This window comes from Orycteropus afer, unplaced genomic scaffold (assembly GCF_000298275.1).
Source record: "Orycteropus afer afer isolate SDZICR_OR568_19922 unplaced genomic scaffold, OryAfe1.0 scaffold00282, whole genome shotgun sequence".
Taxonomy (NCBI): Eukaryota; Metazoa; Chordata; class Mammalia; order Tubulidentata; family Orycteropodidae; genus Orycteropus; species Orycteropus afer.
The window spans coordinates 1,174,332-1,194,430 of NW_006921869.1; the positions used below are offsets into that span (position 1 = coordinate 1,174,332).

General features: G+C 41.1%; 1 protein-coding gene across 1 annotated transcript in view; it reads right to left on the reverse strand.

Moving 5' to 3' along the window:
* Positions 1-12,976, reverse strand: part of CUNH3orf20 (chromosome unknown C3orf20 homolog) — a 184,924-nt gene extending 171,948 nt beyond the window's left edge. The window contains exons 1-3 of the mRNA XM_007950598.2: positions 12,499-12,976; positions 11,205-11,345; positions 452-571 (exon numbers count right to left, since the gene is read on the reverse strand). Of these exons, the coding sequence (XP_007948789.2) occupies positions 452-571; positions 11,205-11,345; positions 12,499-12,976 (739 nt within the window). The remainder of the gene's footprint in view (positions 1-451; positions 572-11,204; positions 11,346-12,498) is intronic.
* Between the last annotated feature and the right edge of the window lie 7,123 nt (positions 12,977-20,099).

Here is a 20,099-nt window from a genome sequence, read left to right on the forward strand (position 1 = left end):
AGGCAGTATCACTACGGAAGTAGGATTGCCCAACCTTCCTTCCGAGGAGTGGCTGGTGGGTTTGAACCGCCAACCATCTGGTTAGCAGGCAAGTGTCTTAGCCACTATGCTATAGGTAACATAAATCTCTCTGAGCAGTGGGGCTGAGTTTGAGATACTGTAGGAGGTGGAAAATGTGGGTTTGGTGGGGTTGTCCCAGATGAGGAAAGTACATCATCAGGGGTGGAGGACATGGAGACGGTCAGAGGATGAGACTACAGGTGAAGTGACAGGGTTGAGATTTATCAATCTTATGTGAAAAGATCTGTGTCAATAGCTGCTGGGCCTCCAGTACATCCTTCCAGTCAGAAGCCAACTCAAACCATCCCCTCAATCTCCACAGGCTATAAGGAAATCTCCTGTCCCTCCCCAAGACCACACCAAAGATGGTCTTGCTGGGAACCATTTTTACCTGTTTTCTTCTTGCCTTCCTTTAGAGTTGAGAGGGAAAAGCTCAGACAGCCTGTAGAGGACTGGTAAATGAGCTGATATGGTGAGTTCACTCCCATGGCAGAGATGTTATTGAATGAATCTGGAGAGGAATAAAGAGGAATTTTTCTTTTCTAGCTTTTCTTTCTTTCTTTTTTTTTAAGTATAATATAACATAGACTTCTTATTCCAGCAGTATAGTGGACCAGATATTCTAAAGTGCTCTATTTTTACAAAACAATCAGGTTCTGGAAGAAATAGACTTTTGAACACACTAGCAGGTTCAGAGTAATTTAGAGAAATCTTTAAGTTTCCCTTCTAGAACACTCTTCACTCATACCCCTCAAAAGTGAACTGAAAACAGGGAAGGGTGCAGGGAGCAGCAAGTACAAAAGAGGATATTACTCTATAGGCAAATACAGACATCAAAAGTGAAATCACTTTTCATTCCATGGGAGAAAGATGAAGCAGTCTGCTTCCATAAAGATTTACAGTCTTGGGAATACTATGGGGCCATTTTACTCTGTCCTATAGAGTCATTATTAGTTGGAACTGATGAGATGGCTGTGGGTTTTTTGGTTTTAGCCATAGTCTTTGAAACCTCCACCAAATGGTTGGGTGGAACTATGCAAATAAGGTGTGTATGCCCCTCAAGGGTACTGCACAGCTTGCTAGGAATGCAAATAAGGTGCATAGCATCCTAACAAAGGGATTAGTCAGTCCTGCCATCCCACTAGGTTTAAAATAAGCCAGCCCAGAGGCAGCAAGCAGGATCTCATGACAACCAAGAAAGAACAAGGAGTGGAGTGTATCCTTTAGATCCAGAATCCCTGCACTGAGAACCTCCTAAACAGAGAAGATAGAGAAAGGGAGCTATAACATGGATGTCAGTGAGAGATGGTGACACAAGATAGCCTGAACCAGGAGACCATGCAGTGAGCTTCCTGGCTTATGGGTGAGAAAGCTGAGCATCTCCAGGCAGGAGGTTTGCTGGCAGAGTAGGTTGCCTCCAGACACTTAGAGGAGTTAGGTGTGCCAGTCCATGGAGCTAGAGTTGAGACCTTTGGGCCAAGGATTAGTAGTGGAGTGGGTGTCTCTTGGTATCAGAAGAGCTAAAAAAGCTTTGTGACACTTGCCTGAGCAGGGCAGAGGTCAGACCAAGGGGCCCAGGGCGAGAGAAAGATCTGCTTGCAGGCACAACTGAGAAGAGGCTTTCCTGATCAAAGAACTGTATCCTGAGTATTTCTGAACTTGAATTATAACCTGTTACTTCCCTAATAAACCCCTTAACTGTGAGTCTGGTCTGTGAGTTCTGGGTGACAATTGCAATGAATTATCAAACCCAGCAGAAAAGTCAACAAAAAAGGGGAAGGCCCTCAACAAGATGGATTGACTCAGTGGCTGCAACGATGGGCTCAGGTATAGCAAGGATTGTGAGGCTGGCACAGGATGAGGCAGTGTTTCATTATGTTGTACATAGGGTCACTATGAGTTGGAACCAACTCGATGGCACCTAACAACAATAACAACAACAAGCAGAGAAGTAGAGTGTGCCATGGGAGGGATGGTTGGTGCCAGAATTGGTTTAAAGGTTGAAGTCGGAGGCATGTCTGACCTCTGCCTCATAGGAATCAGCCTTGGGCTGTTTATCTTGATCCTCTTCTACTTTTGTAAGGTTAGAGGAGATCAAATATCTCAGCTTTTACATCATTCTTACAAATACCCTTTTCTGATTTTAAAAAATACCCTTCAGCAAAACAGGAGTAGAAGGGAAATTTCTCAATGTAATTAAGGGTATATATGCAAAAACATTATTCTCAATGGAGAAAGATTGAGATCCCTTCCCTTGAGAACAAGAATGAGACAAGGATGGCCATTATCACCACTCTTATTACTCAATATTGTACTTGAAGTCCTAGCCAGAGCAATAAGGCAAAAAAGAGAAATACAAGATATTCAAATTGGAAAGGAAGCCATCTCCATTTGCAGACAACATGATCTGTACATAGAAAACCCTAAAGACTACATAAGAAAAGTTCTGCGTATAACAGAAGAATTCAACAACATTGCAGGGTAAAACACCAACACACAAAAATCAGTTGGGTTCCTTTACACCAAATAGGAGTATTCTCATAAGGAAATCAAGAAAATAATACCATTTACAACAGTCCCTAAAACAGTAAAATACCTAGGAATTAACCAAACCAGGGAAATAAAAGGCTTATACAATGAAAATTATAAAACACTACTCAAGAGACTGAAAGAGACTTACATGAATGGAAGGACATTATGTGCTCATGGACTGGAAGGCTTAATCCAGCAAAAATGTCAATACTACCTAAAATGATCTACAGGTATAGCGCAATCCTGATACAAATCCCAACAACATTCTTTACTGAAATGGAAAACCAATGACCAACTTTATATGAAAAGGAAAAAGGGCCCAAATTGCCAAAATGATACAAAGAACAAAGTAGGAGGCCTCACATTTCCTGATATCAAAATACACTATATAGCTACTGCAATCAAAACAGCCTAGGCATTGATCAATGACAGACACATAGACCAGTGGAATAGAATTGAGAATTCAGAAATAAATCCATCCATCTATGGACAATGCATTTTTGTCAAAGAGTCAAAGTTCATTCAATAGGGGAAGAAACAGTCTCTCTCGCACCGTCTCTCTCTCTCTCCTTTCTCTCTCTCTCATTGTTATTTGGGTGAAAGTTTACAGAGCAAATTCATTTTCCATACAGCAGTTCATACACATTTTGTCTCATGACACTGACTGTAATTCCCCACAATGTAACAGCTCTCTTCCCACTTCCTCCCTGTAGTTACCTCTTCCCTGTGCCCTTCCCTTCCATGCACTCCCGCCCCTCAAGCTGTCTCCCTGTGCAAACACTGCCCTTCTGTCCTCCAATAATTGATCTCTCCAAGGAGTCTGTCTACCTGATGTAGAAAGTCTCTTTAATAAATGATGCTGGTAACTGGATATCCAGTTGTAGAAAAATGTAACAGGACTCATACCTCACACCATGTACAAAAACTAACTCAAAATTGGATCAGAGACCTGAATGTTAGACTAAAACTACAAAGTTCCAGGAAGAAAACTGTTTTTCACAAAGTAGACTAGCAAGCATAACCACAAATGTACAGATAGCTGAAGAAAAATTAGACAATTGGGACCTCATAAAATTAAATACCTCTGTTCGTCAAAAGATGTTTTCAAAAGGATAAAAAGACAACTTACAGACTGGGAAAAAATTTCAGGAATGACATATTAAATAAAGTTCTAATCTTTAAAATATATAGAAAACTTCAATAATTCAACAACAAAAAGACAAACAACCCAATTAAAAAATGGGCAAAGGACATGAACAGACACTTCACCAAAGAGGACATTCAAGCAGCCAACAAACACATGAAAAGATGCTCATGATAATTATTAGCCTTACTTAAACTCACTACCATCAAGTCAGATCTGACTCATAGTGACCCCTCCTTGGGTTTCCAAGGATTATTCAACCTTTCTTCCAAGGAGTGGCTGGTGGGTTTGAACTGCCAGCCTTCTAGTTAGCAGTCAAATGCCTTAGGCATTATGCCACCAGAGCTCCCAATTAATCAGTGTCATTTTAACCAGGGTGAGATGCTATCCCATTGTACTTTTGATTTGCATCTCTATAATTATTAGCCTTAGGAGCTCTGGTAACATAGTGCCTAAGGCACTTGACTGCTAACCAGAAGGCTGGCGGTTCAAACCCACCAACCACTCCTCGGAAGGAAGGTTGGGCAATCCTACTTCCGTAGTGATACTGCCTTGGAAACCCAAAGAGGGGTAGCTTTGAGTCGGGGCCGACTTGACGGCATACAACAACAACAACAACAACAACAACAATTATTAGCCTTATAGAGACGCAAATCAAAAACTATAATGGGATATCATCTCACCCTGTAAAATGGCACTGATTTAAAACAAATGAACAAACAAACAAACAAACCCAGATAACCACAAACCTTGACAAGATATGGAGAGATTGGAACACTTATTCATTGAAGGTGGGACAGGACTGTAAAATGGTACAATCACTATGGGAAATGGTATGGCATTTCCTCAAAAAACTAGAAATAGAATGTGGTAGTTAAGGTTGTGTGTCAACTTGGCTGGGCCTGGTTGAGTGGCTGGGCAGCTGGTGGTAGTTGTTCCCCATGATGAGACTGGCAATCAACTCCATGGTTGGATCTACTATAAGCAGCTGATTAGCTGCTTTAGGAATGAAGTCTGCTTCCTATATGTAAGAAGCAGCTTTGGGAATGGTATCTAGCTTATGGCACACTTGAGCCCTGCATATAGCCATGTCGTTGTTCAGCAGGCTGCCTTGCTCTGCTGAACTTGGGACTTTCAATGGACTTGAATTAATGGCCTGCCGTGTGGTTTGGTAACGTCGGGACAGTGTCTTTTTACTTGTCAGCCTCGGGCTTGTCAGCCTCAGCAGCCAGCAGCTGTCTGAGTGAAGAAAAGTCTCTAGCTTCAGTGGTCCGGGAGCAGGAGGCAGAGCTGAAGCCCAAGGTTGAGGGGCTTTCACCTAGTTCCTAGAGCCGGCACTTTGAACTTGGACTTAAAGCCTCCAAACTGTAAGAGAATAAACGCCTGTTTGTTCAAGCATCCTATTTGTGTCAGAGTGGCACTAGGTAACCAAAACATAGAAATACCTTATCATCCAGCAATTCTACTCCTAGGTATATATCCTAGAGATCAAATAAAAGAAACATGGACAGACATATACATACCTATGTTGTTTGTGGCATTATTCACAATAGCAAAAAAATATACAGCCTAAGTGTCTTTCAATGAAAAAGCAAAATGTAGTACATTCTTAAAATGGAATATTACACAACCATAAATAACAATGATGAGTCCACAAAACATATTATAACATTGATGGATCTGGAGGACATAATGCTAAGTGGAATAAGTCAATCACATAAGGGAAAATACTTCATGGTCCCACTTTTATAAGAAAACAAAAATATATACACAAAGACCAATGTTCAGGTATGGGTGGGGAGAGGAGGAATCACTCTCTAGATTGTAGATACTTGTTATTTTTCAAGAGCTCTGGTGGCGTAGTGCCTAACTCATTTGACTGCTAACCAAAAGGCTGTGGTTCAAACCTGTTATTTTTAGTGATGGGGAAAGTAGCAGCAAATGTGGGTACAGTGAAACAGCTCGGCTAAAGTAAACAATGCCACTAAGAAGCACACAAGAGAAAAGTATGCATATATTCTTTATGCTAAAGAATATGACACATATAATTTGGCAACAATATAAGAAATAACCAAAAAATTACTGTATGGTAACATATGTAGGTATATAGACATATATGTGTATGGGTGGGTACAGGTGTATACATTTGTGTGTACAGAGAGAAGTTGTCTGTATACAGATATGTGTGCACATGGATATATATTCATAGAGGACACTGTTACAGACATTTCTCAGACATAATCAAGCACCTTGCAAGATTCGTTTTCTGGGTGTGGAAGTTTAGGGCCTTAGTCTAATGGGATAACTCAGTCAACTAGCAGAATATAGTGCAAAAAGTTCATGTTCTACATCCGAGGGAGGTGAGTAGCATCTGGGTCTTAAAAGCTTGCAAGCAGCCATCTAAGATACAACTATTGGTCTCTGCTCATAGGGAACAGGAGAGAAAAAAGAAACCAAAGTCTCAGAGAAGAAACTAGTGCACAGGGCTAATAGCGTACGTGAGCCACAGCCTCATCCACTCTGAGACCAGAAGAACTAGACGGTACCTGTCTACCACTACCAACTATTCTGATCAGGGTCAAATTGGATGCACACTAATTGAACAGGAAGAAAATATGGAACTGAACACAGATTCCTAAAAAGTCCAGAATTACTGAATCAGTTGAGACCAGAGGAGTCCCTGAGACTATTGCCTCAGACACTCTTTAAACCTTTAACTGTAACTAACCTCTGAGGGCACCTTTTAGCTAAATGATAGATTGGCACATAAAATAAAGGAGTACAGTGCTCCACTGGGGAAAAAAAAAAAAACTATATGAGACCAATAGGTCAACAATTACCCTAAAGCAAAGATGAGAAGATAAGGGGACAGGGAAACTGGAACAATGGCAATGGAACAACCAGAACACAAACAAAAAGAATATTGACATTGTGAAAAATGTAACTAACGTCACTGAACAACTTATATAGAAATTATCAAGTGATCTTATTTGGTGTGTAAACTTTCACCAGAAACACAATAAAATATTATTTAAAAAAAATATCCATTGCCATCAGATAAATTTGTACTCATAGCAATCCCACGTGTGTCAGAGTAGACCTGTACTCCATAGGGTTTTCAATGGCTGCTTTTTGGTAGCATCTACTAGCAAGCCTTTCTTCTGTGGCATCTCTGGGTGGACTTGAACTTCCAACTTTTCAGTGAGCAGTTGAGCACCTTAGCTGTCTGCATTACATGCAAGGGGCTCAACAAGAGCTCAGGCGAAGTGCAACCATTTTCCTCTTGAAGGTAACAGAACAATATTTAGGTAGGAAAAGACGAGGTACAAATCCAAGGGTCAGGTGGCTGGACCAAGCCTACTATTACATCTCTTGTCCTACTTTCATATTCATACAATAGGCTATCAATCAGCTGCCACCCCAAAATGAGGTAGATCTCTATGCCTTAAAGTAGAAAGCAAGATTCAGGATTCCATGTACACTGATAACCATTTGAATAAACCAGAAGGCTGGCAGTTCAAACCCACCAGCCACTCCTCAGAAGGAAGGTTGGGCAATCCTACTTCCGTAGTGATACTTCCCCGGAAATCCAAGGAGGGGTCGCTATGAGTCGGGGCCAACTCGACGGCACATAACAACAACAACAACAACAACAAGAAGCATAAATTTTGCTTAGAGTAAATTGTCCTAGAGAAGAGACCTCAATTTCCAGGTAAATAGTTGGTGAAAGGTTTTATTGGAATTTTAGCTTAGAAAAATAAACTAAAAATTTAAAAAAATAAGCTTGGAAGGAAGATGGGGCAATCTACTTCCGTAGTGATACTGCCTTGGAAACCCAAAGAGGGATTACTATGAGTCGGGTCAGACTCGATGGCACACAACAACAACAAGAAGCTTATTTTATCTTCAATTTAAAGAAACTTTGTTTATATTGTAAGTATATGCTAATTCTCATAAGAAATAAAAATGCTGATTTTTTTTTGAGGGGGTGTGATTTTTTTCTGAATGGTTTATGATAGCACAATAAAATGTTAAGTTCCTTTATACTTGTCTTTTGCAAAAATATTCAAGGACTTTATCAATGTTTAGTTTTAACCCTTTGATACACAAAACATTCTTCTATCTTCATGGAGTCATTAACCTAGATGACTTTTCCTTTTTAAGTACTCAACTAGCTTTGCTCTGCTATATCACTTATCAATGGCTTTGCATGTGAATCAAGCAGCTCTCCAACATCACTTTCATTGACTTCATGAAATCCTATATTTTCCCCAAGATTTGTAATTTTGGGGAAATTCACTATGCAATTTATTTTCTCTGTATGTGTATATTGTATTAGATGTTTAACTCCTAACCATCAGCGAGAGTCTGAGAAAGATATTGACTCAACTGACATGGCTAGACATGCTGTAAAAGGGCATGGGGGCAGCATCTGACCCCCTCTAACTTCACAAGGGGAAGAGAGACTCAAGATGAACATCAGCAGCCCAAAGCTGGTTCCTATGAGGTGGAAGTCAGACATGCCACCACCCTCTAACCCTTTAGTGAATTCTAACCTCAACCGTCCCTGCACAGCATTCTCTACTTCTCTGCTGGGTTCAATAATTCATTGCAATGGCCACACTGAACTCACAGACAATACTCGTGATTATGGGGTTTACTAAGGAAGTAGTGGATTTACAAGTCAGGATCAGAAACAACTCAGGATAAAGTTGTTCTCAGCTGTGCCACTAGCATGCTTCTCTCTGGCCTTGGCCTCTGTCCTGCCCAGGCAAGTCTTTTAGCTCTGCTGATAGGTGCTCAGAGAGGCACCTCACTCCGCCAGCACTCCATCCACTCTGCCTGAAGGCATTCAGCTTTCTTGCTATGTGAGCCAGGAAGCCCACTGCTCTGTCTCCTGCCAGTCTCTTGGCTCTGCTGCTTCTGGTCGTCCCTCTGCTGTCTCTCTGTCATCTCTCTGCATCTCAGCAAAGTGTTACAGCTCTCTCTCTCTGTCTCCTGGACCTGAGATTTCTATGCTAAATCTCCCTGACCCAAGAGACAGAAAGCTGTTAACACTTTGCTGAGACAATGAGAGATGGTAGAGAGACAGTGAGAAGCAATAGAGGCACCAGAGCCAAGAGATCAGTATGAGACAGAGTAGCAGGCTTCCTGGTCCACAGAGCAAGAAAGCTGAGTGCCTGTGGGTGGAGTGCTGGTAGAGTCAGGTGCCTGTACTGGCACCTATCTGCAAAGCTAAAAGAGCTTGGAAACACTGGCCCAAGCAGGGCAGAGGTCAAGGCCAGAGAGAAACGTGCCTGCACCATAGTTAAGAAGTTGTCCTGATTAAAAAACTGTATCATGAGTTGTTTCTGATCTTGAATTGTACCCTGATACTTCCCTAATAAAGCCCATACTCCTGAGTATTTGTGAATTCTGTGTGGTCACTGCCACAAATTTTCTGCCAGCAGAAAAAGTAATGAGTGCCATGGGAGGGATAATTGGTGTCATAACAGGTAAAAAGCTCGAAGAACAGCAGCATGTCTGACCTCCACCTCCTAGGAAGAAGCTTTGGGCTGTTGATGGTGATTTTCTCTCCCTTTTGTGAAATCAGAAGTCAGACAATGAGGACACCATGCCCTTTTTCATATACCTAAATGTCAAATAGGTAATGGTTTTATAGGTGAGAGTGAATGGCTATGAGATACAATTTTTTTATTGTTCTCTATAAAACCTTCAATAGTGGGTATTTCTAGGCAATCAAAATGAATATTTGTGTAACCATCAAGCTTAAGATATAAAACATTACATATTCAACTGAACCACTGTGTACTGCTTCCACATCCCACTCCCTTCCCCTCTTCCCAGAGAACACTCCTTAAATTTTCCATGACATTCTCCCTCATGCCTTAATACTTGTACTTTGTATAATATACACACAATATATTAAATGTTTTAAGTCTGATTTAAATGATGTCATACCAAATGTTCTACAGCTTGCTTTTATTGCTTAACACTGTAATTTTGAGATTTATCTGTATTGACATGTGTGCTGTAGTGCTTCATTCATTTTCACTGCTCAGATGTTCCATTGTCTAAATAGACTATAATTTACTTATTCTGTTGTTGGACATTCTCCTACTGATGGACATTTAAATAGTTTCCAATTTTTTTGCCCTCTCAAGTAATTCTGCAATAAACACTTGTGATGGTTATGTTTGTATGTCAACTTGGCTAGGCCTGGTTGAGTGGTTGGGCAGCTGGATGTAGTATTCCCCATGATGAGACTGGTAATCAGCTCCATGGTGGAATCTACCGGGAGCAGTTGAGTAGCTGCCTTAGGGAATGTGGTCTGTTTCCTGTATATAAGGAGAAGCCTTGGGAATGGTCTCCAGCCTATGGCACACTTGGACCCTGCATGTAGCTGTGTTGTTGCTCAGCAGCCTGCCATGCTCTGCCGATCTTGGGACTTAAAATGGACTTAAGCTAATGGCCTGCTGTGTGGTCTAATAACATCAGGACTGTGCCTTTTTACTTGTCAACCTTGGGGCTTCCAGCCTCAGCAGCCAACAGCTGTTTGAGTGAAGAAATGCCTCAAGCTCCAGTGGGCCAGGAGCAGGAGGCAGAGTGTACCCCGAGGTTGAGGGGCTTTCACCCAACCCCTAGAGCCTAGCACTTTGAACTTGGACTTAAAGCCTCCAAATTGTAGGAATAAACTCCTGTTTGTTAAGGCCATCCCATTTGTGGTATATTTTCTTGTCAGAGCAGTACTAGGTAACCAGAACAACACTCATGCCACTTATTGTGCACATGTGTGAGTTGCTCTAGGGTGATGCTACTCTGTGCTCCGGGGTCTGGTCTCAGTCCACAATAGCCCATGACAATCTAAGCACTAAAACTGAAAGTAAGCATTTAGGAACATTAGTAGCAATTTGACACTGCTATGGTATTATTGAGGAGCTCTGGTAGCGTAGTGCCTAAGGCACTTGACTGCTAACCAGAAGGCTGGTGGTTCAAACCCACCAGCCACTCCTCGGAAGGAAGACAGGGCAATCTACTTCCATAGTGATACTGCCTCGGAAACCCAAGGAGGAATTGCTGTGAATCGGGGCTGACTCGATGGCACATAACAACAACACAACATGATATTGTACTTTAAAATGGATAAGTCCATACCAGATTGGGATTTTTAAAAATAGTCCTTCACCACAGATAGTTTGAGAAACACAACTCTAGGAAGTGACCGAGGACAGAAACTGCTGGGTGAGTATAAACATCTTCCATCTAACAGATACCACCAAATTTTGCTCCATAGTAACTGTACCAATGCATATACTTCCCAGCAGTGTTTGAGAGTCTCTATTGCTCCACATCCACTTCAACTCTTGGAAATGAATTTTAAATGTTCATACAGGGTGTTCATCTTTCACTGCATTCTTATTGGTACTGTTTGAATTTTTTATCTAATGGTTGACAATCAGGTACCCACCTTTCCCCAGCTGTCCACTACTACAACCACTTCTCCCGATTGTGCCGATCAAGTAGTCAAAAGCCATCTCCTTTGCATTGAGATGGAGAAGGTGGCTGGCCTCCACGAAGCGCCTTGTGATGTCCAGGGGGTTGGCACCTACTAAAGCAATCATCAAAAGTAACATATTTTTGCCCTTGAATGGGCCTGGTTCTTGTAGAAAAGGACCTCTGTAAAGGGTCCAGGATACGGGGTAGAGGGATGATCTATTCCTATAGCAAGCAAGTTCTAGGGGGTTCCTAATGAAAGTTTCTCAAACTCAAGATCTGTCAGAAGTCCTTTGGTTTCTGCTTCCCTTACTTTTCTGCATTCCTACCCATAGGCCTTTAGGTATCTAAAAGAATGCAGACTGAGAACGCTTAGTTACTGATGCTGCTCTAGGTCCCTGACTTGATCCTGAGATGACACCCTGACCTTGGACCCTAGTGCTCATTACTATCTTGGTTCTGGATTGGCTGAGCTTTTGTTTTGCTACCTCTTGATTCACAGCTCCACATTTTGCCTCCTGGGTGCTGTCTCTCTCCTCCTCTGTCTGAATAATTACCCCCCAACTTTCCCCTTCAGTATCTCTGACCTCATTCTGTTCTTCCTTGTGTTATGGATTGACTTGTGCCCCTCAAACAGATATGTTGAATTCCTAACCCCTGTATCTGTGAACATGACTCTGTTTGGATATAGGGTCTTTTTTTTGAAGATGTTATCACTTAAGTTAATGAGGTCATACCAGAGTAAGGGAGGTCCTAATCTCTTCTGAGTAGTTTTTTCCTTTATAAAAAGGAGACAGAGTTCATGCAGAAGATGCTACATAAAGTTGCATCTACAAACCAAGGAAAGCCAAGAAATGCATGGGGCTACCAGAAGGTAAAAGAGGCAGAGTTGACAGAGAGTGCATGGTCTTGTCAATGTCCTGCATCCCAACTTCTAGTCTTCAGAACTGTGAGACAATAAATTTCTGTTATTTAAAGTCACCCGCCTTGTAGTATTTAGTTACAGCAGCCCCCGGAAACTAAGGCAACTGCTGACCTTCCAATCTTGGCTCTCCAAAGTTGGAGGAATGGAAGGGAAAATGGGAAACAGAGACAGGTGAGAGGATGATGCTTAGGAGTGGTATTGGGAAAGAATGAATTCCTAAAGCAGATCCATGGCTGCCATCTATTTCCAGTTTATCCTAATATACCTGTCTGGGGTGGATATAGTGGACACACATATACACATCTGGACCACAACCTTCCAGAGTCTGGTGAGTGAGACTTACCTGATGCAGACTCCACCATGGCCTTCATTTTCAGAGTGAGGAGTTCTGTCAGCAAGTGGATGGACTGCCGCTGAAACTTGTGCAGGGTCTCCTGACCAGTGGTCACTGTGCGTGTCTGGGTAGGCGAGGTGGTGGTGAACTTGGTTGGACCAGTCGATGTTGGCAGTAGCTGTGGTGGTGGTGGTACTGGTGGTGGTGGTGGCTTCTTCTGGGTGGGGACCTGCACAGGGGCCAATTCCATAAGCACAGGTGGTGGCCCCAAACTGATCTCCAGGCCTAAGATGTCTGATGCGGTAGGCACCATGGGGTCAGTGATGAGCTCCTCCCAAGTGAACTCGAAGATGTTCCTGATGCCCTTGGGTACATGGATGCCTGAGTTCCGGCAGATCATAAGGAGTTTGGAGACACGGGCCAGCAGTTTGGGGGCTATGGCTGAATACTGCTGATATAGTTCTCGGTTACTCTTGACGTCACTCATGTTGTTACAAAATGCATCCTACTAGGTAATACAGTCCATCTCGGACAAAAGGGACCTTCAGCTATAAAGAATCAGAGCACTCTGAGGTGAATGAGAGGAAAAGGTCCTACCTAAGGTGAAGGCCCGAACTCAGGCAAAATGGAAGTACTGAAATGGCCCTTATAGGTCATTGAGTCTGTGGCTCCTCTCCAGGAAGGGCAAGGACATAATTGGTTAAAAATAGACTCAGGGATGCTTCCTCTTCCTTTTCTTCCCAGAGACACTAGTAGACAGAGCAGTGACAGGGGGTGATTTTGGGAAGAGTTAGGTGACGTCTGTACGATTCCAGAAAATGTTCCAGTGAGAGTCACAGAAACTGAATATCTACTGGTAGAACTCTGGTGGCTGGAGGAATGGGAGGGATAGGGAATGGAGAGAAGTTCCACCACACCTTTTGTAGCTAAAGATCTGAGAATAGAAGATCTGCTTGTGATCTATTAATGAAAACCTGCAAAAATAAAAAGATGTTTCATTGGCTCTATCTGGAGGAAGATGATGCTGAAGTTCCTAGATGCAACATGAAACTATCAACATGTAACATCAAAGGGCAGAAAGGAAAGAATGAGGAGAATATATCTTTCTTAATTCAATGTCTAATACAATTTACTGTATTTCATCAAACTTGATACCATTGATTGTAAACTACACCATCTTACAAGAAAGAATTAATGTTAAATGCCACTGATCATAAGACATATAATTTCAGAGAGGATAATGTGAAAAATGCAAACCTTAAAATCAGTGAACTATAACCAATATTTTCCCTTTTTAAGTAGAATTATGTGAGGACTCTGAGTGTCCATCAAGGGAGAATGGGTGGCTGTGAGTTCAGCAGATAAGTGTGCTCATTAGATGCCATAGTGTTTTCATCTTTCCATATGTCTAAATTGTTTTTTACCCTTAACTTATACCAAATAGACCACTGACTGAAGAGGGGGCGTATAAAGAACAATTTAATGACACAAAAATGACTGAAAACATCTGCAAATATTTTGTCACCAGATTTGAAAGTTACATTCATTAGATCAAAATGAACCCATAGTAACATTCTTCAGAAATGTATCAATCTAAAACACATTTATAAAAATGTAAAATCACTCTTGATCCTACGCTACACAAAATGATGATGATGATTATTTTTTAATTCCTGAGGAGTGTTGTGCGAATATAAGCTTCTGTGAAAGAGGCTCAAGAATCTGGAACATATAAAGGGTGATCCAAGGGAATGCTTACAGGAGAGGGTTCTTTGCCCAACTCTGATGTTCATTGCCACATCTCGATGTTGTACCAGCATGTTTCCCTCTTGTCCAACTTAAATGACCCTGCTCTGGCAACCAGTACATCTGGTGGCCTTTTGCACCAATGAAGGAGGACTGCTAGTTAGTGCCTCTGACAACAACGGTCAATTACTGCAGTCTTCTTTTACTCCCCTTCTTTCCAGACAACATTCCTCTGCCGAGTCCACACCCTTCTTCCCCAGCCAGATAAGTCTCTTTTACTTCTCAAACCTTGACCAGTTATTAGCTCAATCCTCTGGAGCTGCAACTAGTCTGAGAGTCCAGGACAGCTTCTATTATTACCTATTTTCAGTGTTTATAAAGCAGGCTTGTAGGCATGGTTGAGTAATAATCTTGTGATGAGAAGGGCAATGTTTTCCCTGTTCTAGTGATGAGGAGTCAGAGGCTTAGAGGGACAAAGCTCTTTGTCAGGAATCACTTGTCTGCAGACTCCTGACACAGAGGCCCTTCTAGATCCAGACATGACACTACTCCTTCACAGCCTTTTAGTTGCCTCTGTCCATCTATTAGCAACAAAATCTCCAAGTAACAAGAGCCGCATGGACAACCCCTCTTATCACTCTGGTGGTATGCAGATAAAGTGACTTCTCAAGCTTATTTGCTGACCCCCTGGCATCTGTATTCTGCAGTTTGGAGACTCTAAAAAATAGGTCCATTTTTTATATGATAAGTTACAGAACAAAGAAGCCACTCAGAATCTCTGTCTGTGGGGCAATCAGTCAGAGTGATCTGACCCTGACTGTGCAGGGCAGATTATTTATTTATTTATTTATTTATTTTCTTTTTCTTAAAGCCAGGACCAAGATGAAGAAAAGAGGACAAATAAGACAATCTTTGAAATGATAACTGGTTTGGGGAACTTCTCCCCTCTCCCCACAAGTTCCTTTCTTTTGAGGTTAATTTTGAAGATACGTCATACAAACAGATAAAAGCTGATTTCTAAGATAGCTAATGAGATAAGGATATTTTTCACATACCACACAAGTCAGCCTTTTAACACATGCAACAATGATTTTTAGTGTGTTCATACAGTTATGCAACCAACACCACAAATTTTTAGAACATTTTCATCATCATAAAAAGAGACCCTGTGTATGGAAAGTGAATTTGCTCTATAAACTTTCACCCAAATCACAATAAAAATTCTTAAAAAAGAAAGAAACTTTGTAACCATTAGTAGTGAGTCTCCATTCTCTCCACCCCAGCAACTTCTGATCTACTTCCTGTGTCTATAGATTTGCCTATTTTGGACATTTCATATAAATGGAATCATAGAGTATGTGGTCCTTTGTGTCTGGCTTTTTTCACAGGATCATTTTTTGAGGCTCAGCCTTGTCATAACATATATTAGTACTTGGTTTCTTTTATTGCTGAATAATTACCCATTTTATGGCTGTATCACATTTGTTTACCCATCCATTTATGAACATTTGGAAATCATGAATAATGTTGCTATTTATGTATGTTTTCATTCTCTTAGATATATATCTGGAATTGCTGGGTCATATGCTGCTTAACTTATTGAGGAACTTTCAAACTGTTTTCCATATTGACTGCACCATTTTACATTCCCACCAGAGCTCTAATTTCTCTATCAATATTTGTTATTATGCCTTTTTTATTCTAGTCATCCTAGTGGGTATTGTTGTTGTTGTTGTTATGTGCCATCAAGTTTGATCCGACTCATAGCGACCCCTCCGTGGGTTTCCGAGGCAGTATCACTACAGAAGTAGATGGCCCAACTGTTAAGTGGTATTTATTTCATTGTGGTTTTGATTTGCATTTCCTTTATTATGACTATTGTGAGGTGGCCCTGAGTTGTTTTTGACACAGCATGACCCTACTGCAGAAAGATCTGGCGATTGCTCTCATACAGATTACAGAGAAGAAAATCCTATGGGGCAGTTCTACTCTGTCACAGGGCATCTGCAAGAGTCAAAATAGACTCAACGGTACCTCACAACAACGACTAATGGGAACCCTCACTCAAAAACTCACTCACTGCCATCAAGTCGATTCTGACTCATTGCAACTCCCATCGGTTTCCAAGGCTATAAATCTGTACAGAAGCAGGCTGCCTCATTTTTCTTCCATGGAGCAGCTGGTGGGCACGAACCACCAACTTTTTGGTTAGCAGCCAAATGCCTTAACCACTAAACCACCAGAGCTCCTTAATGAGGACCCTAGGTAGTGCAAATATTTGTTCTCAACTGCTAATCTAAAGGTTGGCAGTTTGAACTCATCCAACAGTACCAAGGAAGAAATACCTAGTGATTCTGCATCCATTAAGATTACAGCCAAGAAAACTCTATGACGTAGTTCTACTCTGTAACACATGGGGCTGCCATGAATCAGAATTGACTCAATGGTAACAGGTTTGATTTGTTTTTGGAATGGCTAATGAAGTGGTGCATCTTTTCATGTGCTTAATGATGATTTGGATGTCAGAAGGAACTCTGAAACTTGCTCTTGAATGCAGAGTAGCTAAAGCAAATGGAAGAAATGACAAGATAAAAGAGCTGAACAGAAGATTTCAAGGAGCAGCTCAAGAAGACAAATTCAATTATTATAATGAAATATGCAAAGATCTGGAGTTAGAAAACTAAAGGCGAAGAACATGCTTGGCATTTCTAAAGCTGAAAGAACTGAAGAAAAATTCAAGCCCCAAGTTGCAATATTGAAAGATTCTATGGGCAAAATACTGAATGATGCAGGAAACATCAAAAGAAGATAGAAAGAATACACAGAGTCACTGTATTAAAAAGAATTAGTCAGTGTTCATCCATTTCAGGAGGTAGCATATGATCAAGAACTGATGGTATTGAAGGAAGAAATCGAAGCTGCACTGAAGGAATTGGCAAAAAACAAGGCTCCAGGAATTGATGGAAACCCATTGAGATGTTTCAACAAAAGGATGCCACACTTACTCATCTAGGCCAAGAAATATGGAAAACAGCTCCCTGCCCAACTGACTGGAAGAGAGCCATATTTGTACCCATTCCAAAGAAAGGTGATTCCACAGAATGTGGAAATTATAGAACAATATAATTAATATCACACACAAGTAAAATCTTGCTGAAGATAATTAAAAAACTGTTGCAGCAGTATATTGACAGAGAACATCCAGAAGTACAAGCTGGATTCAGAAGAGGATGCGGAACAAGGGATATCACTGCTGATGGATCTTGGCTGAAAGCAAAAAATACCAGAAAGATGTTTACTTGTGTTAATTTATTGACTATGCAAAACTATTCAGTTGTGTGGATCATAACAAATTATGGATAACATTGAGAAGAATGGGAATTCCAGTACATTTAATTGTGTTCATGAGGAACCTGTACGTAGATTAGAAGGCTGTGTCATTCAAACAGAACAAGAGGATATTGCATGGTTTAAAATCAGAAAGGGAGTGTGTCATGGTTGTATCCTTTCACCATACTTATTCAATCTGTCTGATGAGCAAATAATCTGAGAAACTTTACTATATGAAGAAGAACGTGGCATCAGAATTGGAGAAAGACTCATTAGCAACCTGTGATACACAGATGACACAACTTTGCTTGCTGAAAGTGAGAATGACTTGAAGCACTTACTGATGATTAAAGACTACAGTCTGCAGTATGCATTACACCTCAACGTAAGAAAACAAAAATCTTCAAACTGGACCAATAAGCAGCATCATGATAACTGGAGAAAAGACTGAAGTTGTAAATGATTTCATATTACTTTGTTCTACAATCAACACCAATGGAAGCAGTAGTCAAGAAGTCAGACACCATATTGCACTGGGCAAATCTGCCACAAAAGACCTCTTTCACATGCTGAAGTCAACCATCTAGATGCAACGATATGTCTCTCCTCATCCAGAGCAAAGGAGAATGAAGAAAACCAAAGATGAATAAAAACAATTATTTCAAGGGACTGATACATCATGGGATCCTCAGCCTATATGACTATGAGATTAGAAGAACTAGATGGTGCCTGGCTACCATTCATTGTCAACCACTCAGAGGGGGATCTATGTAGGAGATCCTGGATAGAGTGGGAGAACAATGTGGGACAAAACTCAAAAGCATTAAAAAAAAAAGGTTTGGTGATCTGATAGAGCCTCGTGGAACCACTGAGACTATGGCTCCTAGCTTCCCTTTAGGTCTGGAATTGAACCCACTCCAGTGGCTTCCAGCCAAAAGAAAGACAGGCATATGAGCTGAAAATTTACATTAGGTAGATACACTCCTTGGAGAGATCAATCATGGGAGAATAGAAGGGCTCTGTACATACAGGGAGACAGCTCAGGGGGCAGGAGTGCATTGGAGGGAAGGACACAGGGAAGAGGTGGGTATGAGAGGAAGTGGGAGGAGAGCTGTTGCATTGTGGGAGATTACAGTCAATGTCATGAGACAAAGTGAACTGCTGTATGGAAGATGAATTTGCTCTTGAAACTTTCACCCAAATTACAATAAAATTGAAAAAAAAAAAAATTAAAGTGCTGAAGAGCAAAGATGTCTCCTTGAAGACTAAGGTGTGCCTAACCCAAGCTATGGTATTTTCAATTGCCTCAGATGCATGTGAGAGCTAGACAATAAATAAGAAAGACCGAAAAAGAGTTGATGCTTTTGAGTTGCAGTGTTGACAAAGAATATTGAAAGTACCATGGACTACCAGAAGAACTAACAGATCTCTCCTGGATAAAGTGCAGCCAGATTGCTCCTTGGAAACAAGAATGGCCAGAGTTCATCTCACCACCTCTGGTCACTTGGTCAGAAGGTACTGTTCCCTGGAGAAGGATATCATGCTTGGTAAAGTGGAGGGTCAGAGAGAAAGGGGAAGGCCCTCAACGAAATGGACTGACACAGTGGCTACAATGATGAGCTCAGGAATAGCAAGGATTGTGAAAAGGTCAATACTACCTAAAGCAATCTATACATTTAATGCAATCCCGATCCAGATTTCAACAAAATTTTTTAAGGACATGGAAAAACTAATTACTAATTTCATATGGAAAGGAAAGAGACCTAGAATAAGCAGAGCACTTCTCAAGAAGAAAAACAAAGTGGGAGGTTACACTCCCAGATCTTAAGAACTACTATATAGCCACAGTAGTAAAAACAGCATGGTATTGGTACAATGACAGACAGATAGACCAATGGAACAGAATAGAAAGCTGAGACATAGACCCATCCTTCTATGGACAACTGATCTTTGACAAAAGCCCAAAGCCCATTAAATGGGGAAGGGATAGCCTCTTTAACAAATGGTGCTGGCAAAATTGGATATCCACCTGTAGAAAAATGAAACAAGACCTATACTGCACCCCGTACACAAAAACAAACTCAAGTTGGATCGAAGACTTAAATGTAAAACCCAAAACTATAAAATTCATCAAAGATAAAAGAGGGGCAAATCTAGGAGCCCTAATTTACAGCATAAATAGACTGTCAAGCATAACCCAAAATGTGCAGGAGATAGAATAGAAGCTAGATGACTGGGACCTTTTAAAAATTAAATTATTGTGCGCATCGAAAGATTTTGTCTAAAGGGTAAAAAGAGAACCTACAGATTGGGAGAAAGGACTTATCTCCAAAATCTACAGAAAACTTGAACACCTCAACACCAAAAAGACAAATAACCCAATTCACAAATGGGCAAAAGACACTTCACCAAAGAAAATACACAAGCAGCCAACAAACACATGAGAAATTGCTCATGATCATTAATCATTGTTGTTGTTGTTGTTATGTGCCATCGAGTCAGACTCAACTCATAGCGACCCCTCCTTGGGTTTC